Consider the following 24636-nt stretch of genomic DNA (forward strand, 5'->3'; position numbering starts at 1 on the left):
ATATCAATGAACTTCTACGCTGATACGTTAATAGGAGCAAAGTTGCCATCCGTATTCCTGGAGCTGAAGCAAGCTTTGCTTCGAACGTGACGTGTGCCAGTGCTGAAGTGCTCATATCCTCAAGTACGCGAACAATCAGTCTACAGGAAATATATATGTGAAAAAATTTAAGAGCTGCGTCGCCTCAATGTGAGGAAGTCTCAGCATTGGTAGCTATGACATCATCTCTACCAAGTTATTCAGCCCATCCACCGAGCTCAACAACGAAGCCAACAGCAACTTTTGCGAATTCGAGAGCATGCTGATCGTATTCCAACAGTCAATGATCCACGACGTAATATACATCAGTGAGAGATATCGCACCTCAAATGAAAACTCTCCGTCGGCAAGGTCTATCTTGTCTCCTGAAGTGTGGATGTACGGGTTGAACGTCCTGAACGGATCGCCCTCCGCCGCAAATATGGCAGGGTACCCCGCTCGGTACCATGACATGTGGTCTGAGCCTGCACCAGCACTTGAAACAGGTTCAGTCAGCCAAGAATACTGCGAAAATGGTCGTACCGCACTTACAAGAGCTTTGCGCTGCCTACAACAGATGCACTGTACTCTTCTGCAAGCGCCATCGTCCAGTTCGTCAGATTCGAATCGACGTCCGTCGAGATAAATGTCACAACGGGAACTTCTCCCTTTGGTACATATGCAGTCATGTCCTAGCATTCAGTTAATTCTCAGTTCAGAATGGATGGATCACTCTTATGCTCACAAACTGAATCATGGCGCCTACTTCCTTCTTTAATTGCTTGTACTCGGACACAACCTCCTGACTTCCTAATAATCCACCTTCTTCCTGCGGCATACCAGTGGAACTCGACCGGACGTTCTGGCGCGAATCCAGATTGGACAAGGGCTCTGAACGCCTCGAGGATTGTGACCGTTCCTGAACCATCATCGTCTGCTCCAGGTGCAGGGAGTAAAGGGAAGCGGTAATTTGCGGAGTCTTGGTGAGCGCCAACGATGATGCGAGGAAGGGCTATCGTCGGATTAGGAGAAGCACGTCCAAAGAACGGCTCAAAGCGAGCAATGATGCTAGGCTGAGGGAATACGTGAGTGAACGTCTCGACTGAGAGACGGACACCAGGAGGGGCAGCAGAGACAATCTGGACAAGCGAATTACTATATACATGAGTTCGAAGATTTCAGTGTGATAACACTGACGTCCAGAATCTGGTTGTACAACCAGCGTGAACTCTTGACACCAAGCTCCGAGCGATAATACCGGTTGTGGAACGAAGTTAAGTTTCTCAAGTTTCTCTTCATCTCGTCCTTGCTGAGAAGCTTGGTGACGGAGGTCACCTTCTCTTGATATCGTAATTCAGGCCATGCTATGGTTCGACTCTCAGCTTAATAAGGATAGAAATAGAAGTACGAGGAGCACATACTTGTTTCAGCAGACCGGTGACATGCGTGCAAATTCTGATGATCGGTGAGGTCGATGAACCCGAGGCCCTGCTGTCGAAGACGTAGTTTGTCGCCCTCGGTCATCCATACTGCCTCGGCCCCGAAAACTTGCAACAACCGTGGCGCATCTAGTTCTGACGCGTTATCAGGATCTAGAAGACGCATAACTTGTACAGGATCATCCGCGTGGGTAGCAAGCAACTCCTCTATGTAAGCGTCGCGGTGATCTAGAGTATCAACGGTGGGTCTTCCGAGCACATCCTGAGGCGGCGGCTGATCGAAAACAGCAGCAGATGCAAAAAGAACAGAAAGGAGCGCGTACAATGCGGTGAATGTCTTCATTGTCTAAAGGTGGTGAAGAGAATGAAACGGTTGGAGAACGGCTGGACAAGTCTCGGCCTTGGGGAACACCCGGTCCGCCACAGCCGTAATTCTTCACACCCAACCAGATCGCACCAAGTACATACCCCCATGACATGAAAAAATCAGGCCGCCTCAGCTACGATGAGCATCTGGCCCTGCGGTGTGTCACTTGATGTCTACCACGAATTCGTTGCGACTCCACGGATCCTTGTCTTCGCTAGCTAAATATATTAGAATACCACCGAGGGCACAATGGACACAGTTAAATGAACTCGATACAAAGAGATACTGCGAGCAGGCTATGGTCCATGCAAGACTGTGCCCTGCGCGTATATATCGAATCGAAATCATCGTTATCATCACCAGCAGCATCGCGGTTGGGCGTGGGATTTGCCTTTGGAATTCTGGTGCACGTGACATTGACTACACCGCCCCCGATTGTCTTTCCAGCAGTAGTATTAACATTTTCTTGCCTTTCGGTGGAAACGTACAGAGTCTCTTAACCGACACAGAAAACTGTACCGTCTGCGCTAGAGCATGGGTGAAAATTCATCCTGGAAGGCCAAGCGCCTGTATTAATATTGGCGCAACGGCTAGTCTTAGGCTGAGCAGCGACTCGGAGTTCGTTTAATCGACTCCTGACTGACATTTACATCTCCAGGAGCGGTCAGCCATATCTCAGTGTGGTCTTTTGACGACTATGGCTAGCTGATTGATGACGCGCAGAACTACACAGCACAACAAGGTGGATGATTTCCCCTTACTGATTACGCACGTTGCGAACACCAGCATCACGACTGAACCTTGACTTATCAATGAGTATGGGTCTTGGGTGTTCAGCAAAAATTGGTGGTGCCGCATGCTTGAGTAAATCTAAATGAAATGGGAGTCTGAGGAGGTTCCATGACCCTCAGGAGCGCGAGTAAGAGAGGAAGTCGACACCCGGTACTGGTGCATAGCAGAGTTATTGGTCCTTTGTGGTCATCTAATGTAGTCTCTCACTGTCCGGAATTCTGAAAATTATTTGAGCATGTGGTTTACATAACGGAGCAATTTCAAATCTTAACGTTTAACCGTTTAACAGTTAAACCGGAGAAATTTGAAGTTTGTTTAAAGGGGACGTACCAAACGGTTAGGTACATTCCCTTTTGGTTTACGGACGCCCATACACCCTGAAAGCTAGTTGAGTTGAACAATAACCTCACATGAGCACACAAGAAAAGCAAATAGACAAGTTATTATTCAATAATATGATCCTCCAGGATAAAAGGGTATCGATGAGTCAAATGAACGACCTTCCAACCCTATATTAGTTGATTCTCCACCAAGTGCATGTATGCTGGGTATCTAGAGGCTAATGGGACTGCAGCCAACGTTCACAACGCCGTTCTAAACCACAATCATTAAGCGATCATGGACCATCATGAAAAGCACGTACGTATTCCTCGTTGCTGCAGCACATAGGTTCCTGGGAAGCCTCGCAGCCTGCACCGCCAGCCACGACGATGAGGGGGCTGCACTCCAAGCCAACGAGGCCGGTAACATCAGTAGGGATAGTCGCAAGACCACTCTTGATGGCATTCGCGTTGTACTTCTGAACCTGCAAACCGTTCGTCAGTCATCTCACATTGCTAACGAAAGATGTATCCACATACAGTGGTAGCACTCTCGCAGCATTGGATGTTGCCAGTGTTGCACTGGCCAGCATCGGCAACAGCGAAGGCAACGAGGGAGACAATAGCAAGGATGCGAGCGAACATTGCTGAGAGAGTAGAGGATTAAGAGGGTTGGCTAAGAAGTACTAAGAGTTTGACCGTCTGATGAGGCTGTTGAGAGAGCAGTAGAGGAATGGTAAAAGTCGTCTTCAGAGCCCATGTTTTATACGATTCAGAGCTCAGCCTGAATTTGTTTGGGATAGTTCCGGGGTACGTAGTATTACCACACATCATGTTGCCGCGGTCGAATCTGAAATTCAAGAACGTAAAACACTATAACTTATAAAACGCCGCAGCGCGTATGATCACGTGCCTTGATTTCTCTAATATCACGCATTGATAGGCGGGTCATCTTGATCTGGAGTCTGGATTCAACAATGGCTGGTGGGAACTACATACGAGCCTAGCAAATTTTATGCGCGATTGTAAATTTTCAAGAAGGGACGAGACTCTATAAGTGCCGACAATGGCGGACTCACTGAGACCATAAAGTGCAGGTAATGGCATATATGCAACGCAACGTTCGAAAGACGAGTGCATATCAGGGCGACAGTGTCAACTCTCGAACGATCTTGACCTGAGATATATTGTGATGAAAATATGCGAATGTCGCGATCATGATGGATCGCCAGCATTTGACACAATATTAAGCCAGTGATTGTCAGCCACTCGGGAATTCAAAGCAAAACAAAAACGTCTATACTCAGAAACCTTGACAGAGAGGACGGTCGAGATCCTGGCATCATGTGAAACGGGAAGATGTATTGTATGTTGCGTTCGCACCATAAATTCAGAGCTCGGTGCCACTGGCAGGACCATGATGGTTATTTGTTCTTCAGGACGCTCAGCCTCGGGGTAGCGATGAATTGTGACACACGCAAGTCACGAACCTGTCCTGCTGTTCGAATGTATCACATAATTCTTTTGACAAGATCACAAGAACTAAATAAACTTCGCTAACATGATTACTTGAGAAGTGCCGCCTGCATCGGAAGAATCTTGCTAGACTCGCCCATAGGAGGAAACAGATTGAGATTGATTCGCTGCAGTGATAACAAGCTGTAAAGTCAGAGATAGGCCTGCACCTGAATTTTAAAAACCGTACCACAAAAAAGTGTTGTGTATAGCGCTCTAGCAAAGATGTCGTACGATAGGATCTGTTTGGTTGCTAACTCATTGGGATCAATTCAGACATATCGTGAGGCAGTTCTCTTGCAGGGTGTCCTGGGCTATCCCTGGAAGGGCGGGGAAATGTTACATCGAGAGATTGTCTTCTTGTCTGGAGCTAATGACAGTGGATGAGAGGTTGGAATATCTAGATGAGAAGACAGGAAAAGTGTTGATATATCGACCACGGCTTCCCAACTGTTGTATCGATTCGAAGAGCTTTACTCTGCACATCTGAGTATATCCCTCTACGTCAAGATTGAGAGTCGTTCGAATCAAGAGTATTCCTTCCCAACGCTTAAAGAGTCCATCGTCTCGATCTATTATCTCCCTTCAAATTTTTGGTCGTGCAAGTTTTTCGTGCGCAGTTGCAACCAGACTTACAAACGATATCCAGTAGAACGATCAGCAGGATGATGGTCAAGCAAGCAAAGTTTTAAAAGTTTTGCAAGTCACCTGCAAAGAGACTTGATTGGCCCAGGTCAGCAGGAGGGAATGACAAAGGGTGGATCCGAAAGACATGGATCCAAGCTAGTTGAGGAGTTCCGGAGACGATATAAGCATAGATTTGATATAGATCATGGAGCTGGCGCCCCGGGGTCTAGTCGTGATTGGTGGTTGGTCTCTGCGAGAAGGAAGTTACCGAAAGGGTGGGAACCTCAAGTGTGCCAAGGACATGCATCACATGGTTTGATGTAAAAAATAATTCGAATATTAATATAAACAAATTCATTGCACCCCGCACGCACCGGGCATTGTTTTCCGAAATGATTGTAATACAGCAAGTGATCAAACAGCTTGAAATCGTACCAGCTGTCTTTCGTTCATGTCGTGTTCAAGTCACACCGACGTCTGACACAGTCGCATGGATTTCGCATCAAATTGTGACATGGTTTTGGGCTGTCGAGTGACAATCAACTCCCGTACCGGGATTACCGACATATTTAATGGTATGCGTCACAGGTAACTACAAGATGGAACTGTAGTGTTGTGGGCAGAACTCTGCCATTCTGCCACACATGTCATGGCGGAACTGGCACAGCTGCTAGGCAGATAGCAGAACCTCCTGGGCAGAATGTCGCTGGCAGAACTCAGTGTGCTGCCACCATGGAAGAGGCTGAGGTTGCTGGATATGTACATTTGTGATGCGCGGTGCCTTGACGGCGTTTGAAGAGATGTCCAGTCCAAAGCCCAGCTGCTCCATTTTGACGGACATTTCGAGCAGAGATCCGACCGTCGAACGTTACACGTTGATGAGTCAGTCGGTGACTCGCTACAGCCAGCTAGATCCGGAGGTCACTGATTACGCATAAAACGCCATATGCACTCACTTTGACTGTCAACACTTACCTTACATTATTTGTACAAATACTGAATTTTTCCCTTTCTCCTCTCTCGATATCGACACGACTCCCGTAGTCGGTCAATAAACCTTCGATTGGCGATAAACAGAACCCCAGCCCGAGACAACATGTCAGGAGGCCCTCAAGATTCTCCAGGTTCAAAGTCATTTCCACAGCAGAGGCTGAGTCGGGTACATACGTATGACAGCGATGACGGGGCGACGTTGGTGAACGAACCAAGTGAGTTTTACGTTTCACATATGATGCGTACTCGGAAGAAAGATGACTGTCACTTGGGAGATTGAAGGAACTTTGATAAGGGCTATCACACGGCTCCGCATCCACTTCAGTACCCGGCTTCAGGTGGCTCCTTAAGTTTCTTATCTCCCAGGGAAAGCTGTCTTCCGGCTGTCACTCAAAATTGAGCGTCTCGCAGGTAAAGTTCATGCAGGATCCGACCTTGTGCACAGCTGTAGCTTTAGGCTATCACCCTTGCCACCACCCTTTTTACGGTCATCCGTCTTCCTGTCTTGCTTTACTCCACTCCTTCCCTTCCTTCCTTCCATCATCATTGTTTCTCGCTGCATAAGCTCATTTGTGCGCATGGCAGATTCAATTAGCAATGAGAGCAGGTCTGTATCCCGGGGACGTGATTCATTTGTAAGTGCATCCGTCTCTTCCAAATACATCTCATAATACTTTTCGCATTAGCAATCTTCGGGCAGAGGCGGTATGGGCAACATTCGGCGCTCTTCCATCTCAAGCGATCCTCGTCCAGTCGATAGTTCGGATGAGTCTGGTTCGATTCGTGGGCGAGAGCAAGCTGTTCACCCTGACAGGGTATGTTGCACAGCTTTCGCTCCAAGATGATTGCTCAGTAGTTGCAGATGGTCTCTGTGGGTAGGGGTGGAGCTGGCAACATGCGCTCTTCTTCTCAGGAAGTGGGAAGAGACCACCCACAGACCGTAAATATTCTCAACGAGCACGCTGCGGTTCAGGCAGGATATGAACAGCAGATCAAGAAGCACCACGCTGAAGCTAACCCTATTGTATGTCCGTATGAATTCATGTCCTGCAAACATTGATGCAAGCCCAATACATTTTAGCATTCTTCTGGGAGAGGCGGTCTTGGCAACATATCGGGCTCCCGCTCTCGTTCTCGTGGTCCAATAGTTCATTCCACGGGACGAGGCGGAGCAGGGAATATTCAATATGGTGCTGCTACCACTGTCGACAATATGGACGAAGAGGAAAGAAGGAAGCATGCTCATGCTCAAGCGATGTATGCGTGTTGCATTCACTTGCGGTCTTGAACTTACAAACTTATTATCCCCCTATCAGACACTCTACTGGCAGAGGCGGGGCTGCAAACCTTACCAGTGTGCACTCGCCTGAAATTGAACGTGTAGTCCATAATCTCGCTGAATTCGAGTCATCTGGGCGTGGCGGGGCTGGTAACATACGCTCCCGCTCGGCGTCGCGCGACCCAAGTGGACGGGCACCTTCCCGCGATCCCAAAGAGAAACATGGAATCGCTGCTCTGTGGAGCAAGGTGTCCCACCCCTCCAACCCCGGCTCCGGGGATCCTGGGCCCCGGGATGATTGACTCGTTGAGCGTCTCCGCACTTCCCTCCATTCTTCTTCTCCGCTCTCGTCCCCAGTTCCTTATTCTCTCATGCGGAGGCGCCCATATCCTGTCGATACTCCTACATCACGAAGGCATGCACGTTATTTTTCTTATCAGTCATCATCTAGCTCGTCATCTGACGGTGTGCGGGGAATTGGCCATCTACCAATTGTATTAGAGGATCATGAGTATGTGTCTTTTTTGGAACTTTAATATCTCCTGTTCCGATTTCTCGGTTGATTTATTTTATCGCTTTGTGTCTGCTGTTTAGCTTTGCATTTTTGTTTCTGTTGAGGCCTCATGCTTAACTGGAACGTTCTCATACCCATACCATGCTGTATATTCTCACACTCATTTGCGATGAGCACCGTTCTCATCTTCATGTGCGCTATTCTCATTATACAACTTTCCCTTCTTATCAAAGCTTTGCGCCATGCCGCGCATCTGTTCATAGATTTCTTCTTTCACGAGTGCTGTGCAGTAGACCATGATGTTCTTCCATCATGTAACCTTGTTTGTGATTAATTTGGCTGTTCCTCTCGAGATAACCCCATCCCGGAATTGGTGATGGTGGCAAAACTCCTGGAAGCCCTACCCGCCTCCCTTCCCCTTCCACCTTACCAAGCCTTTAACTCAATCTATTCCTGTCATGATCTTTTTCTGATGCCCGTTATTTTCTCCTAGGCGCCGCATCCGAAGTGATCGAAGGAGGTATTTCCGCCACCGGCGGGGTCGAATCGGGGTGTGGGCGTGACGTACGGACGGGAGGGGGAATGCGTCGGTAACTCTTCAAGTCGTCGGGAGGCTTATATATGTTTATATTGTACTAACAACAGATATTGATTGTATTCTCGTTTATCTCTCCATGTACTTGTAATATTGGACATATACATATGATAATTGATGTGGAGGCGTTGGGTATGATTTCTTGTCTGAGTTCTGCCAAAGCTTGTAATTTCTATAATGGACCTTTGAGGATTGACTCGGAGCTGGGAGATAAGCAGTTCTAATAATACTTCATTTCCCCATGGAGTACATTTATGTAAAGTGGACTATACTTTGCACACGACAAGACATTGGACAAGCACACGACGTCGGACTTCTCCGATCCTATGAACAGAAATCTGAGAAAGATGCCACATTTGCAGGGGAAATTGATCATAGGAAAGCAAGGATACTTTGTTCCACTTCGAAAGGATCAAATCCAGGTTTAATTTGGACCCACGGTTTCCCCGCCGATGATGAATGAGCTCTAGTGGCTGTTGGCGGAAGTGACGGGGCAATGCGGAGTACTGCCCCAAAAACCCTAGGTAAAACACGTAATATCATCAATCGACGTCAACGTCAACTCGAACCTGGCTAGTATGATGGCCGGAAGATGATCCAGCTCCTACAGCAAGTTCGACAACGGATAGCCTTCGATCCGCGTTCGGCAAATACCGCACAAATGAACTCGAGACTCGAGAGGCTTGCTCATCCCACGAGTTCAACTCGCCGACAATGAACCTTAAGCTTGAACCACCGCATAAGGGGGAGACTGTGAGTGAGTGAATTCACTATGCAAGGGGTATGGTATCGGGACGCAATGATTCTGATTTGGTGAATTCTTATCGATCCATCCTGGTATGGCCCCCGGTCCTTCAAACCTTTTTGCGGAATTATAACCTGATTAGTATAGAATGGTTCTCATCCTTTTGCGCTAGGAACAAAGTGCTCTATTGAGTTTGCCTACGGAAGGCTAATAGGAGACAAGCCTCCTGCAAAAAGCGTCCCTGAAAAATATTTTTAATCGCCCTAGACTTGGATCTATGGTTGGGCCTGCCTCTTGTTAGCGAGTGAGTATACCAGGCACGCCCACAAGCTTGGCCTCCTGTATCCTAGGATAATACAAGGAGCATGAATCTCCACAGTTTACACGCGACCCGTGCTCTGATTATACAGCCATAGACCTATCACAGACGGTTTTGATTGTGAACCTCTCAGGAAAGACGTACACGACACGTACCAAGGCCGATACCAGCTAAATTTATTGTCGATCAAGGGTCCATAATCGTACCAATGGACGGGAAGCTTTCGCAATATGCGATTCTCGTCGGTAGTGGGTACACATGAAAGTTTTCCCGAGCCCCGACCTAGTTCGCGCCACAGAATGGACAAATGAAACCAGTTTCTCTATGTGGGATGAAAAAGTTTTCGGGGCGCAGGAGGCGCCTTCTATTAGTCCCTCATGCCGTGAGTCAGACGTGCGCGTGAATACCTCTAATAGTGGTCAATGCTAGGAATTGCAAGTTTGCATTGTCTGCCTCGGTGCTATCTCGTGGTGTCACCACTTGATTCCCATATGACTGACTTTGCCCAGTTGAAAGCAAATATTTTAGAACGCAGAACAAATACAAGGCGGAGTGCCAGCTGCGCCCTGTATTTTTTTTGTCGCAGTGGGGCCCGCGCTGTGAATACTTCTTCGGAGTCATTGGCCAATGGATATCCGAGAGATATTAGGTGTCCGCATGATATGAAAAGACTGCCAGTGTGGGATTCAAAATTTACAAATAGATGTGAGACAGCAGGGAACAGAGAATTAGCGAGTTGAAGTCGAGTTGAAGCAGGAAAGTAAGTGTTAGAACGTGATTGGCTGGCAAATCTAAAAGCACTGGCTTACGCAAGGACTAAGAAGGAAGTGTTGCACCGGGGCACAAACACATAGATATGGAACCATATGAACCAGTCTCACCCCATCGTTATCATTTCCCTCCTGGCCACGGGCGACTATTGGCGATCGGTCTGATCTATCAAGCTCCTCTCCTTGATGCCATTCCACACTCTTGTATTTGCCCGATTGCTCCGGAGACACTGCTATCGTGTCTATATCTCCTCCGCCACCGGCTCGAATGGCTTTTCTACTGGTCTAGGGCCTGACATGGATAGAGGGTGCCCGGGTGGAACCCGCGGGTAGCGTGTGGGTCGGGCGCTACGGGTTACGGGTTAGCTTGAGTGCAGTACCACCGGTACGGGTAGCCGCAGCACCCAGAATTCAAGGTCACCCGTGGGTGCCCACTGGTCACTAGTATTTGGTCGAGCATTGCGTCTACCAGGCTTGTACTAAGCACACTACTGTCTATTAACATCAAGCACTTATTAGCGTTGTAGCCGACATCGAATGACATGCCAACTTTGACAAGTACTCCAGAGCTTGCATCTTCAGCCTCATAACTAGAGGCTCAAACTTATGGGTTCCGGTCACTTCAAGTTTCACTGATAGGCTAGATTTTCGGGCTCACCACCCGAGTTCTATATGTTTCGACCAACGATGCTAATACAAGAGACTAAAGACCGAGAGATCATGAGTTTGAGATGGTATGGTTCCCTCCGAACCTCACACTCCTTCCAAACAGACCAGGTCACGAACGCAGAACAACGCGGATTCGCCAGTATCAGTTATACTCTCCCCCACCAAGCCTCGTGAATCGGGTTCCAAAGAAAAAAAGGTGATGCTGGAGCTAGCGGATACCGAAATTATCTGTAAGTTCAGCCCACCATCTTACAGTCGTTGATTTGATCACTGGTCGATTCAGGCCAATCACGCGCACGATGGAAGTCAAAAGTTTACAGTGTCTTATTGGAGCGCCATTGCGAACGAGCATTTTCCTGCGGTCATTTCACCTTCAAGTAATACAGCATCAGTTCACAGGCCTAAAGGTTAAAGCTCATCAAGATGCAGGCAGTGACCATGATTGGGACGATGTCATAGAAGTCGATTTGGTTGATTACGACCACTTTATAACTGGAATCCTATGATATGTGGGTTCTCCTGCATGAATGAACCGAATCACGGTGTCTCTTTGCAGCCCTCTACTATTTGCAATCGGGAAATCCCAATTACATGCTATAAAGAAAAACGACCTGGCATTCGCTGCCCGTGATACTCTTCACCATCGCAGTGATCAATCGAACTTTACTACACACTAGCTATTTTAATATTTTTATCTCACATATGACAGTGACCCGTACCATACCGTCCAGGGTGTCCGAGTCGAGAACACCATATGACATATAGTACAATACGGGCGGTAACTGTATGGTCACCGTCAAGTTACCGTACCATTAATGATATGGCCGTAAATGCACACGACACCATGATCATAATGCATACTCACGCTCCAGCTCGACTACTTGGCCAACCGAAGCCCCTGTCATCTGACTCATCTGATGGAAGAAATTCGGCAAGACCGGTTGCAAATCTTGGTTCATGAATAATTGTCATCGAAAGGAACGGCGTGTACGAAAAGGATAACAAATTGTCAACAGAACGTGAATGCACTGTTGACTGATGCGAACAGTCTGAGAAAAGGTAAAGTAAGACATGCCTAAATTTTAAAATCGCATCACCAAAAGGTGCTGTTCTTAGTATTGTTGCTTCCGCCTGTATCATTTATCAGTATATGTACACTGTTTGCCAGCTTATTGGGATCCACATATCGAGAGGCAGTTCTCTTGCGGGGTGGCCTATAGTCCCGGGACGCTCTTAGTAGGAGTAGCCGGAGAAATGACACGTATTATTACATCAAGAAATAGTCTTGTGCGGAGCTACATCAGGGAAACATAATTTGCTACAGAGTCCTCTGTAGCACTCTGTAGCACAATCCACCCCGCTAATGTACTGCCAGAGGGTGAAAGGTTGAAGGAACTAGATGAGAAGATGAAAGGATACGACGTTCAGTAGAACGAAAAATCGCGAATGCCGGAAGATCAGGTGATCACTTACCACATAGCCTTGCGGCGCTTTGAAAATTTGCTGCCGGTGATGTTGCCTGCGAATAATTCTGCCCCACTGGCATCAGGCCTTCTATACCAGAAATCTTATCAAGCAAGGCAACACCAGCATATCCGATCAACAGACTTCTAAGGACTTCCAGGGGATAATCTCTATTGAGGCGCCTACCGCTGAGAAATGTCAACACCGAAAAGGTCATACAAATTAAGGCAAAGCGCCATGAATCCATAGTACAGCGAGTGAACTTAACAAGTAACTGCGAGAGCAAGTTGCAAATGACAACGATCTACACCTTGAAATTTGTGAGTCCTGAAACGACGTTTTACAAGACAAAACGAACAAACCTCCCAAAGTGCCGTGACACTCCTGATCACGCAACCTCCATCTTTGTATCCGCCTCCACCTCCAGAATCTTTAGATGCGTGAGACCACATGCTCCGCGGACCCAGTCCTGTACTAGGCGGTATTTTCGTGCTTCGGTGCATCCAGGGACGTCACACTGTGGTTTCTCTTTTGGCGGAGGTGGCTGTGGCGTCACCAAAGTGCTGGAAAGGACAGAGATGGGCACGCCTAAGGTGAGGTGCATCTTGCCCTGAGTAACATCCTCCTGTAGCATAGTAGACGAATTCGCCTGAGGTCGTGTGCTGGACACCCACCGCCAAGTAGTCGGTAGGACGACCTCCTTCTCCTCTTGTTCGACCTCACGTTCACCTTCGGATGCACTAGCCTCCGCAGTGGAGAGCGCGCTGCGCTTGGCCTTAGACTTGGACTGCTTTTTGAGGAGGCGGTTGATAGTCTCTGCCTGAAGGGGTGGAGTTGAACATAGTCGGGATGACAAAGAGAATGTCAAATATTCATTTGATGGCGCGTGAAGTTGCGAAAAATGTTCAATTTCCTTCTACATGTCGCAAACATAACCAACGAACCTTCTCATCCTCGAGCTTTTTCTCGGTAAGATTGCGACGTTTTCGTGCTGTCTCCTCACGTCGGAGTGCAAGCTCGCTCTCTGTGAGTTGTTTCTTTTTTCGAGAGGATTCGCCAGTGGCTGTCAATAAAGGTTAGCGTTCAGCGGCTAGGAAATCGAAATGTGTAAAAATGGCAACATATGGAGATATAGGCACAACAATCCGTCAGAGTAATGACAAGATTTAGGAATTCGAAGCGAAAATAAAGAAGAAGGGACACACATAGAGATACATGCGAAGAGCCTACAACACTCGCGAGAACCGCTTGACGAGAAGTCATCGGGCGCGTGGAGCCCACTGCCTCTCCTTCATCATCCTCATCTTCGGACTCTATGTCGATATCTGCGCGTCACAAGCTCAATAGTCAGCCGCGCGCGCGAGGAGGGACTACGGAGGACACACCACCAGAACGCCCGCGGGATCCAGTATCTTCGGTGCTGGGCGCGCTCGGTAGCTTGAGTTTGATCTTAAGACGGGGCTGCTTTGGCGGAGACGGAGGAGGAGAGACCTCTTCAGACTCTGGAGCATCCTGAACACGTAGTATCAGTATACTGATAGCCAGAAACAGATGATGTCAACACACCTCTTGTTCGGGTTCAGGTTCTTCTTCCTCGTCCTCAGGCTCTAGTTTCTCCTCCTCCCCTTCGTTTTCATCGTTTTCATCTTGGAGCTTCTGATTCACCTCATCCATTTCCATTTCCGCGTCCGAGCCTGAATCCGACATTTGCATATCTGCAGACACGGTATATTTAGTCGAGGTGTGGGAGCGGGGAAGCGGACGAAAGACGGTGGTGAATGACAGACCTGAACCGTTGTACTCGTCGTCATCATCATTGGACACGCTTCTGACGACTCTCCTCATCGTGTTGCATCGATTCAAAGAAATTTGAAACCCAGATACCTTACACAGGACTCATCCGCAATACCTTCACCGATAGTTCAATAATAAACCAACACATTGCGAACGACCATGCTCAACCCGTTAGGCTATTTGCCTCGTGTCGCTCAGAGGAAGTTGGTAGTCATAGCACAGCGATATCTTATTCGAGCCCACAAGTGGCAGCTCCACTATAATCAAAAATCGGACCTCGTCCACTGCTCATCATGATCGTGTCTGCCCTGACAGCTTGCTTGCTTTCTACCCGCCTCTAAACTATCTACTAGCTAGCTAATAATTAATGATGTCGCCTGCGCCGCATATTCGACCACTGCGGCTAGCTATAAATAATACTTTGCGTCCTGCAGACTTTTATTTTTATTCCTTTCGCCAACTTGAACATGAAGCGTTTTTGGCTCACATTTGTGGTGTCGCTTGATCCAAACCTGTACCCAGTGCGTGCATACTCTAGTAAAAGCCCATAGTAAAGGTGGAAAATACGATATCCCGTGCCACCTCACTTCAACCTCACCTGCAATTCAGGTCAGGGTCGGATTCAATTGATGAAATCCACCACAGGCCTCACAAGATTCCATACTAACGACTAGATCATAATGAGTTTTGGACGAGGCCATTCTTGGTATCGTGCCAACTTGTGGCAGCCTCGGTGGCAGGGCGCTTGGCGCTGGCATAATTTTAGCATTGCTTTCGACTGTCAGTCGATCATGGGTATAGGCGCGCTCAACTATTCTTAAACCTTCTCACTACTGCTGACCCTTCAATTCAGCGCAACACAGACCTCCATAATTGTACGAATAGTTGCCTTATTACTATGGGTTGCTGCGCGTCATTATTTCGAAAACCCCAGCGGCAGACTCCAATCGTGAGACATTGGTTTTCTCAGTCATTAGATTCAATCACTGACCTTGCTATATATCACGTTGGCAGATCGAAAACGGCAATGGCAGCTCTGTAGACAACGCTGCTACTTCTGCAGATTCCGCAACGTGAGTTTTAAACCAAGGATTATGAAGAAATGGCCTCTCATGCTATGACTCGGATAGCCGCCCATTGACCATACCAGCTGTACCAGTATCAGTACCTTATATCGCTAATACGCATCCGTATGTCTCATCATATCATGATGGATGACACTGAACATGCAGGCTACAGATATGCACCAATTCAACCATCTGCACCGCAAGCTCAAGTACAGCTTGACCCTTCCATACCAGTAGATGATAATCTTGGACCGTAAGTATTTTGCACAGCTCTGGATGATAAAACACTTCCTCATGAGATAACACAGTGGCGCCCAGCTGTAAGCGCAAATTTCCTCACAAACTGCAGGTATTAAAACACGAAACGCAGAGTGGCGTTCGATACAGACCCATTCGCCATTCCGTCCACATCAATCAGGAAGCAATCAGATCATCCCACGTCATCCGGTGGCTTGGGCGATGTTTGGAGGTGCTCAAGGACAATCGATCCAGCAACCTCTACTGAGGTACATATGATATTACCCTCATGCTGCGAATCTCGAGGATCAATATTTGTTGGACAGGTTGCTGTTAAAATCATCAGGATTACGGACATACGTAATGAAAAAGCCGTCCAAAAAGCGAAGCAGGTATACCAACACTTATTTATAATGTGAGACACATTGAATGCCTATTCGCAGAGACTTCGCCGCGAAGTAGCCGTGTGGATCAGACTGAGGCATGCGCATGTTCTCACTCTCCACGGCACTGTCTCCGGTTTTGGAGTATTACCTGCTCTTGTTTCCGAGTGGATGCATAACGGGGCACTTGATGACTACCTGGAGCGCACGGGCCTCACTATGGAACAGAAACTAAAGCTGGTGAGACTTATCATGCCAAATATAAGTCCTTGCTGATTGAACGGCTCTGCTTTAGCTGAAACAGGTGGTGGATGGTTTGAAATATCGTATGTGATCGATCGATCTCCGTCCCGAATACGAATTTTTTTATCTGACAATCTCTAGTTCATGAACAGGGAGTAATTCACGGGGATCTGACCAGTGTATGCATTCTTTGATGCTTTGCAGCCCTTGCTAACCTTGTCATTGGAAGAAAAATGTTGTGATAGACAACGATGGCAATGCATTTTTGACAGATTTCGGTCTCTCGGTGGCTCTCGTAGAAGCTGACAGATCGTACTACAACTCTCATTCGAGTGGCGCTGTCCGGTGGTTGGCGCCCGAATTGATCGGCTTACAGGAATCAGAAAGCACCCAGGATGGCAGGGACGGCGATGTTGACCTCCCAAAACCGAACAGTCAGAGCGATGTATTTTCGCTCGGTTGCATCATGCTGCATGTGAGTCGCGTATGCTAGACCCTGTCCTGGTATCACCTGAATTTTGCATCGTACAGGTCTTCTCGGGGATACTTCCCTTCTGGTGGCTTCAAAATGCCCCACAGGTATTCAATGCTCAGTTCAACCATGTAGAGCCATATCGGCCCAAACCCAGTGCGACCGTTAGCCAGCAACACCTGGATTTCATGCGCAGATGTTGGTCAACCAAGCCTGAACTTCGTCCATCCACTGTAGATGCTGCTTCCTTTGTGGAAGACGAGCTAACAAGGGTCCCCTCCCTCCTGTTCAGCTAGCTCAGCAATGTATGTTCCTGTACGCTTTGGACATAGAATGCAATTGCAGCTCACCTATATATAAAGTATCTCGATGATCGATCTGCTTGATTAGTGTATTACTTATTTCGAGTCTTGTTATATCACCGAGCACAGTACACGTGTACGTAGCTGTATATACGCTAACTTATGGTAGCTTGTATGTATTGGCACCACGGACTTTGCGGCCTTGAGCCACATAATATTATAGAACGAATATTTAAATCTCCGACCGTTCACCCTACACTAGTGCTTTTACGGTACCGCACCTTGCACTTTTCGACTTGCCACCGTGCCAGCGTCGCCATGTCAGCGCAATATCAGGCGCTCTCAACCAACGATCCCGCCGAAATAGAAGCTGATCCACAACTGCGGTCTCAAATCCAGCAACTCCACGCAGATCCCCGTTTTAACCGCCCTACACCTTCGCTCTGGAAGCGCATCGCACTCCTTCTCCTAACTGCGTTCCTCTTCTGGCTTGCATTCCAGTTGCAGCACAAGAGATTCGAACCCAAGGTCATTCACGCTGAAAGGTGAGTTATCATTTCGTGCACAAACTCTTCAACGCTTTTGTGCTCTAGCGAATGGCGCAGAGTCTGACACTCACCTTGCACAGATACTCGAAGGATTTTAAATACCGCCCAGCAGCGAGTCCTGTGATTACGGAGAGACTCAAAGATGGTGTCGTCCGCCTTCGCGGGGCATATTTCTAGACGTATGGGTATCGTCAAGGTACAACAATTCACACCATCACAGCACTGGTGACTGAGCTCACTTTTCATGAGGACATGGTTTCAGTCCAGACATTGTATATTTCAGATATTGCTATCATTCCTGGGTTTTAGTCTCGTGGCACTTATTGCCGTTCGCTCCTTTGACCTAATAACTACGTTCGTTAACTAGAACAAAGGGTTTTGCCCCTCCTTCCATCTGCGTGCACGGGTACAAGTCTCAGCCATGGACTTGATTGTGTGTCCACGGATCTAGGGTTCACGGACACCAATTTCACGCCTCTATTACTTCTGCATTCTGTGCTTTTGACTGTGTTTTCAGGCTTACCTTCAACAGTCCGTGTTCATGCGCCCTGATCGTCGATGTCACGATTCTGGCATAGATAAGTTGGTCGCAAAACTTGGTGCATATTTCAGTTCAAACCAGATCGCAGACGGAAGTCGACGCAGGGTACAGTATTGGGACAAGTTGTACTGTACGTGTCCCATACTGACGCGTTCTCAATCAGGATCGCATGCAATCCCCTCAGTCTGTGTGGTGATGACCACCTAATCACAGCAGACTAACACTGAGTAGAGGATACGAAGCCCTCTTCACCTTCATGCATCTCATTTTTTCGTGTCAGACGTCTATGGACTGCACGGTCGCATCAAGCTACACGTTTTACATTCAAACCATGATCAGAACACGCCCCATCATCAATCATCACTCACATACAGCGACTTCACCAACATATGCTATCAGAGACGTTCGGTCATTGGGTTTTATTGGCATTCTCATGTCCCTTCATTACAAAGCAGACACTTGTATAGTATTATACTATGTTTGCACTCGTCCATTCGGCCAGTAAAGATGCTTTAACGCACGATTGCCGTCGTCGAGGTTGTAATTCCTGTGAAAATAGCATGAGTGAGATGACAGCAGTAAAACAGTGTGAGTAGAAATGCCCTCAAGGCCTCATCAGTTACTGCGGAACCAATCATGGCGCGAGTGTGCATCCATCCTCAGCTGTATTAGCTCCAAAAGTAAATACGGCGACCATTATTAAGTCACTGAGGGAGAGCAATGTCACTATCCATCGTATTTTCAGTAATGTTTATTGTCGTGCTGATATTTAGAGGCGTCTTTAATGCTAACCAATCCATGAAAGCATCTAGTGCTGGAAGAAAAGGATACTTGAGACGGTCATGATCAGAGCGTGCATCAGTGATGCACAACCAAACGGGGTCACGGTGGACAGAATTGACGTAGAACTATTTGTCTGTATATGTTAGCCGAGGCGAAACCCTGATCATGAGCGACAGCTATCAAGCAGACTGGGAATATTGATTCTATGTCGCTGTCAAGTGGTCTTACATCATGTAATATTAGTACCTCTAGCACTATGAAAACGACATACAATTCTGCCGGCATCTGCCACGCTAGCAGAACATGGTTCTGCTAGTTCTGTCCACAACACTAGAACTTAGAACGCATGAGGGAATAAGGTTATGCTGAATTTAATTTTTCTTAGCACGTGATGTGGGGCTGGAGCCTCAGGCTTATGATACACGCACCTCTGGTGCTTAGAGAAAGACACCTACAATTCCTCCAAAGTCCACTCGCGATCAACCTCCAGTAAAATGTCGGAGCTCGTTCCGACCACTACACCCCTGCGATATTTCTATCACCATATAGCAGACGTAACGACAGTTGCAGTTTTCCCCGATAGACAACAGATGGTTACGGGGGGCTTAATGGATAGAAGATTGTGTCTCTGGGACTTGGCGACAGGTGTTATGTTGAAGCAGTTGTATGAACATTACAGTGACGTGAGCTCACTGGTGGAATTGGCGGTATCACGAGATGGGCAATTAATAGCAAGTGGTCATACTGGTGGAGAGATCACTGTCTGGTATGGAGAAACTGAAAAGTCGACCCAATACATCAAAGCCCACTCCGATTGGATCTGCTCGCTGGACTTTGCTGCTGATGGGACAGTGCTGGCTACTGGCTCATTGGACAAAACAACAAAGTTGTGGAATACTACAACCTGGGAGCAAATCAATGCAATCGAGTGTGGTGGTTATGTCAACTGCGTACGATATTCGCCGTCTGGAGAATTTCTTGCCATTGCAACATCCAGCATCGAAATTTATAATCCAGGCACGAGGGAACGCGTCGCGTCATTGGAGGCTCACACAAAATCCAACTTGTCACTCACGTGGACACCCGATGGCAAGCGCCTTCTCACAGCCGGTGATAATTACGATCCTACCATACGCGAATGGGATGCATTGACCTGGCAGCAGGTTGGTGTTCCTTGGGCTGGCCACACTGACAGGATCAATGGCATTGCCATCAACGCTACTGGCACACTCGCCGCCTCCGCATCTTCTGATAACCATGTCCGTCTTTGGCAGCTCTCAGATCAACGAGCCATTGTCACCTTCAAGCACCCATCTACGTCATTATGCGTCACTTTCTCCGTAGACGGCAAGCACATCCTCAGCGGAGCTGGCAATAGGATCTTAGAGTGGACAATCAGTGAGAAACTTCATCCAAAAGTATGTTTTTGTCCTTGACGCATATATCACACATCGAGCGTGTTTTCGTGCAGATCCTAGACATCACGACAGCCCGTTGGACTGGGGGTTCCAAGGACAAGAGTCATAGACCAGAGCACTGTCGGCTCTTCCCCGACTCCACGTCAGTGGAGAGGGTTCTCTTGGACAGAAACGTTCAAACGCCTGCAAACGCACCCGTGGGAATGGGAAAAAATTGTTGCGCTTAGTCAGTGGGGAAAGCTTTTGTTCGTTGATTGCCTCTTGTCATTAATATTGTTGTCATCGCTCTCACTCTCAGTAGATAGACCGTAAGTGTTTGTCGATTTTTCCGTCATCTCTTTTGATTCATTTGTGTTGGTCGTCCCTCAGGGTTTTCATTCAAAAATTGCCTTGTTGTTCGGCTCGCGTCTTGAAGGAAAGCCACTGCCCTCCTGACGACGAGCTTCATGCTGTCTGAGACTATCCACATTACTATGATGCACTTTATTATCCTCAATATCATCTTGTATCTTGTGAAACACTCGAAAATTTTTGCACATGGCTCAGAGCCTCTCTTGCCTTACACTCATTCTTCTGTCTAACTTGTGACTTGTCCAGCTTTGATGGATGCATCTCGTATGATAGTGTTTGTATTACTCTGTGTTGGTGAGGTGCTACATTATTGATGTCTCTGGGGAAATTTGTGGAGGCTGGTTACCGCCATTGTGTATTCTTTCGCAAGCTTGCTTCCTACGACTCTCTGACAGTCAACGCTTACCTAAACTCTAGAATAGATGATTTTCCTAGATGAATGTATTATGGTGAATGTGTTTTAGAGGTGAATTTCTCAACTCTTTTTGACAAAGTGCTTCTTGATTGTGTATGCCGGCTCTCTTTACCCAGGGGTCAATTGAAAAAAAAGTCACCTGCATGTGGTGCTGTCTCATTTCACTCGGATGATATTACTCCAATCAGACGAGGACCAGCTGCAAATGATACTCTCAAGTGCTACAGTACATACACAGTGTACTTCGCCTCTCTTGCCTCAGTTGTCAACATATTTCAACAGTTTGTATGGAGATGAGGTTTTCTGTGCACTCTGTTGGCCACCACTTCAAATTCATGCCGCTGGAGCCATTAAGGTGCCCAAAATCAGTTGGTCTGTGCTTCCGCTTCAAGATCTAGTTCATAGGCTTAGTAAACTAACTATTGATGTGCTTTCAGAATGTATTTATGGTCTGCCTACGAGAGGACGTCCTGCCATTAGCAGTTGATTGCGTGCAAAAACATGTAATGATCTTGCCTGTCGTGTCCGAGATCGTGCTCTACTCAAGTTTGATCTCGCGAGTGCATGAAAATGGTCAGGAAAGAACAGAAAATGCAGGCAGTAGCTGATGAACACAACCTTGGTATTGTCTGTTGGCATGAGTGGCCAGTCAGTCTCAAAGGATGTTGTGTTAGATTGCTTACATCACTATTATGATGCTTCAAAGTGGATTGAACCGCCCATTTGTGCAGTCTGCTCTCAAAGGCTATGTGATTCAAAAGTGGTTGTCATTTCAGCTGATCCTGATGTACCTTCGCTGATATCTTTAGATGTACTTTGATTGACTGACCCCTTTATAATCAGATGATGTATTGTTCAGAAATCTGCAGGTATGTTTTAAGTCTCATGTCTCGATGGACTGTGACATCATATGATTATACACATGCTAGGTCGCTCGTGGTGCATCTGTGACCTTGAAGATTCCAAGGGCTGCTACTCCGCTCTACTGACCACATATGATCTGTGTGGCATGAGGGTCCAGTCTCCTGACATCTGTGACGAGCGTGGTGTCCAAATTCATGTCAGTGAATACAAGACAAAGCTGAAAGAGGGATCAATTGTGGAGTTGGAGGTCATTCTGAAGCTGTAAGTCCTTAGTTGTTTTTCGGTGTTTGTCGTTCTAATGTTACTATGCAGCTGGACCATTAAGCCCTGTAGCAACTCTTCCAACCCTCGCGATGCCAATGGCTCCCATATGATGCTACAGCATATGCAGCTGCTGCCATGTGAGAAGTAGTGCTGCCGCAGTCCGGTCCAAAACCATGGTTTGAACTGGACTTTTGGTCCAGTTCTCTGTGGTTCGGTCCACAGTTCTCACATCAGCCAGAACTGGACTGGAAAACGGTTCTTGGTTCTAGGTCTTCCCGAATGGTCCCGTTCTGGTTCAGCAAGGCCGAACCATTCCGAACCATTATCGACATCGACTGCGACTGCGACTGTGACAAAGTTGGTCTCCACATCAAACTGCTGTCTTTGGGATTTGCACTATTGGTTAATCAGGCTACCTTCAGCCTTTTCAAGGTAAGTACTAATCAATCAATTTCTCACATGACTTTCTATCTCTCTTTTTCAAGGCACCTTTGATTTGTGTCCCACCAATCATCTGGACTGAACCATCACTCAGCTCCATCTTGCTGTCGTCCACCCACAAATTACAGGTATGTGCATCTGAATTTAATTTTTTTTAAAAAAAAATCTCATTTGAGTCAGGCTCTATAATTATGTGTGTGCATCCTTTTTGTCACTGGTGAAAGCCATCTTCCTATCGACTATCTCATTCAAATTGTTTTGAAGTTTTTGACCTGATACTAACCTTACACTTCAGGTACCCTCAGCTCCTGTTGCCAATAAACCCAGCCTATTCCCTACCTTGTCTACTCCACAAATAACCACCACCACTGCACCTACCACATCATCTACACCCTCCATACCAGACTTTTTTGCTAAGCCAATTGCACCATTGACACCTGCACCTGCAGCTCCTTTGTTTTCTTTTGGTCCCATGCCTGCATAGCCGCTGTTCACTGCACCTACTTCCACATCCACCAATCCCTTCTCTGCACCAGCAGCATCAAGCACGGAAACCAGCAAACCAGCACCATTCCCCTTCGCAAAACCAACCCAGTGTACTACCTTCCTCAATGCCAACATCTACATTGACACAAGCTAACCCACCATAGATATCTAGTACCACTTCGAGCAACGCTGCCCCAACTTCTGCCCCATCCACACCTGCACCGCTGAAGTTTGACTTTGGCAAGAAGCCTGCGAGCACGATCCCAAAGCCTACTGCTGCACCTTCCCCTACCACAACTGTTGCCAATGCTGCAAAACAGACTTGCCCTTTATTCGCATTTTCGGCAGCTGCTCCCCAATCCAGTCCCCTGGGAGCGAGTTCACACGGCTGATCATTTTCATGAAGGCCACTTACCATAATGGACATCTTTCAGCAGCTACAGAGGCAGAGGAGTATGCACAAATGTTATTAGAGTAGTTACTCAATGTGTAGACTAGTATTTCATCAATTTTTTTTGCTGTCCCTACAGAAATTTTTTTGGTTCAGTTCGAGTTCAGACCGCAAAAAAAACTGAACCAGACCATTGAGAACTGTTCTCAATGGTCCGGTTCTCAGTTCTTGTCGAAGACCCTCTGAACCGGACTGAACCGGACCACGGCAGCACTAGTGAGAAGTACATGCAGGCTGCCTTCATCAACCCAATCAAAGATTGTAAGGGGAAAGGGAAGGCTGCAGACAAGGCATCAGAGACAATGAGTCAGTTACCAACCAAAACGGGGTCCTTCTCTGCTGTAGTTGGAGACAAACTCGAGTATATGGAGGAATAGACTCCAGTACTTGGTGTTCTGCACTCAAGACTTGTACCTCCAATATTGTTTTGTATTAAATCCACTGTATTGTATATAAAACCAATTTGCGAATTTTACCCTTTCTTGATACCCTTCCTACTCACATGTAAAATATCTGTGACAGAAGTCTTGAAATAAGCAAAGAATGTGACTGGTAAGTTGAGACAAGGCGAGACATGCGCTACTGCTGGGCAGAGTTGGGGACTGGCGGTTAACCGCCGTTACGATCAGTAGTGTACATCATCATTATTCGTCTCCTCCGCTTCTTCCAAAGTTCAGACTCTAGAGATTAGAGGTTGAGCGAGATAGAAAGGATCTAACAGGTAAGAGCAAGTCTCAGTCTCTAGAAAGAACTCATATTGACGAAGCGTGTACCTAACAGGTAAGAGCAACTACGCTAAGTCAGTTAAGTGTAACAATAACGGTAAAGGTGTAGACTCACGTCTCAGTCTCTAGAAAGAACTGAGACGCTCGCAATGATTGGGCGCTAGTATTTATACGGTAAGCGCTCTCGATTATTATGAAGGTAAAAATTTACTTTGGACCATTTCGGTCCCGACGTCAACAGGTCCTTCTCCGTTCCTCCTGCTCCCGACACATCCCTTGTGCTCGTACCTGCTATTCGGCATCTTGACTCTCTCCGTGCTCGGTATCTTCGGACGACGTCAATACTCCCCCTCGAGCGCAAGCTAGTCCCATCAGGGTTCTGAGTCTCTGCAAGCGGGGGCAGGCCAGTGCCTTGGTGAATGCGT

The 24636-nt window shown here is 47.2% G+C and overlaps 8 protein-coding genes across 8 annotated transcripts; 5 read left to right on the top strand and 3 right to left on the bottom strand.

Moving 5' to 3' along the window:
* Positions 1-61: 61 nt before the first annotated feature.
* On the bottom strand, positions 62-2173 carry EDB93DRAFT_1155448 (Zn-dependent exopeptidase). Its single transcript, XM_041449860.1, has 8 exons — positions 1926-2173; positions 1440-1794; positions 1216-1382; positions 873-1157; positions 764-847; positions 571-710; positions 364-514; positions 62-301 (listed from the first exon to the last, which is right to left on the bottom strand). The coding sequence occupies exons 1-8, from the start codon at positions 1929-1931 to the stop codon at positions 236-238; spliced, it is 1254 nt and encodes a 417-aa protein (XP_041306151.1). The 5' UTR covers positions 1932-2173; the 3' UTR covers positions 62-235.
* Positions 2174-3168: 995 nt separating this feature from the next.
* EDB93DRAFT_1088199 (fungal hydrophobin) lies at positions 3169-3581 on the bottom strand (the record flags this gene model as incomplete). Its single annotated transcript, XM_041446115.1, has 3 exons — positions 3169-3210; positions 3260-3421; positions 3477-3581. 3 exons carry the CDS (start codon positions 3579-3581, stop codon positions 3169-3171), a joined length of 309 nt encoding a protein of 102 aa, XP_041306152.1.
* A 3068-nt stretch (positions 3582-6649) lies between these two features.
* On the top strand, positions 6650-7652 carry EDB93DRAFT_1088117 (uncharacterized protein; the record flags this gene model as incomplete). The annotated part of the gene is made up of 5 exons (XM_041446103.1): positions 6650-6706; positions 6758-6886; positions 6934-7095; positions 7153-7328; positions 7388-7652. 5 exons carry the CDS (start codon positions 6650-6652, stop codon positions 7650-7652), a joined length of 789 nt encoding a protein of 262 aa, XP_041306153.1.
* A 5017-nt stretch (positions 7653-12669) lies between these two features.
* On the bottom strand, positions 12670-14693 carry EDB93DRAFT_579641 (PAPA-1-like conserved region-domain-containing protein). The gene is made up of 7 exons (XM_041456767.1): positions 14214-14693; positions 13993-14141; positions 13812-13938; positions 13632-13751; positions 13371-13489; positions 12789-13246; positions 12670-12736 (listed from the first exon to the last, which is right to left on the bottom strand). The coding sequence occupies exons 1-6, from the start codon at positions 14269-14271 to the stop codon at positions 12815-12817; spliced, it is 1005 nt and encodes a 334-aa protein (XP_041306154.1). The 5' UTR covers positions 14272-14693; the 3' UTR covers positions 12670-12736; positions 12789-12814.
* Positions 14694-15023: 330 nt separating this feature from the next.
* On the top strand, positions 15024-16435 carry EDB93DRAFT_1155505 (uncharacterized protein). Its single transcript, XM_041449861.1, has 10 exons — positions 15024-15169; positions 15235-15293; positions 15351-15410; positions 15460-15540; positions 15596-15607; positions 15658-15793; positions 15851-16147; positions 16203-16233; positions 16292-16329; positions 16380-16435. Exons 1-7 carry the CDS (start codon positions 15119-15121, stop codon positions 15941-15943), a joined length of 492 nt encoding a protein of 163 aa, XP_041306155.1. The 5' UTR covers positions 15024-15118; the 3' UTR covers positions 15944-16147; positions 16203-16233; positions 16292-16329; positions 16380-16435.
* On the top strand, positions 15965-16918 carry EDB93DRAFT_1088216 (kinase-like domain-containing protein; the record flags this gene model as incomplete). The annotated part of the gene is made up of 5 exons (XM_041446117.1): positions 15965-16147; positions 16203-16233; positions 16292-16329; positions 16380-16625; positions 16682-16918. Coding segments are annotated over 5 exons (735 nt in total), but the record flags the coding sequence as incomplete, so codon positions are not given.
* Positions 16919-17166: 248 nt separating this feature from the next.
* Positions 17167-18119, top strand: EDB93DRAFT_1155510 (uncharacterized protein). The gene is made up of 3 exons (XM_041449862.1): positions 17167-17469; positions 17553-17668; positions 17735-18119. The coding sequence occupies exons 1-2, from the start codon at positions 17243-17245 to the stop codon at positions 17647-17649; spliced, it is 324 nt and encodes a 107-aa protein (XP_041306157.1). The 5' UTR covers positions 17167-17242; the 3' UTR covers positions 17650-17668; positions 17735-18119.
* An 884-nt stretch (positions 18120-19003) lies between these two features.
* On the top strand, positions 19004-23427 carry EDB93DRAFT_1329469 (quinon protein alcohol dehydrogenase-like superfamily; the record flags this gene model as incomplete). Its single annotated transcript, XM_041455144.1, has 8 exons — positions 19004-20214; positions 21840-21849; positions 21910-22105; positions 22157-22252; positions 22309-22540; positions 22594-22677; positions 22845-23005; positions 23208-23427. Exons 1-8 carry the CDS (start codon positions 19291-19293, stop codon positions 23425-23427), a joined length of 1923 nt encoding a protein of 640 aa, XP_041306158.1. The 5' UTR covers positions 19004-19290.
* Between the last annotated feature and the right edge of the window lie 1209 nt (positions 23428-24636).

The sequence above is a fragment of the Suillus bovinus genome, assembly GCF_016758785.1.
Source record: "Suillus bovinus strain UH-Sbo-P2 chromosome Unknown EDB93scaffold_41, whole genome shotgun sequence".
NCBI classification, from domain to species: domain Eukaryota; kingdom Fungi; phylum Basidiomycota; class Agaricomycetes; order Boletales; family Suillaceae; genus Suillus; species Suillus bovinus.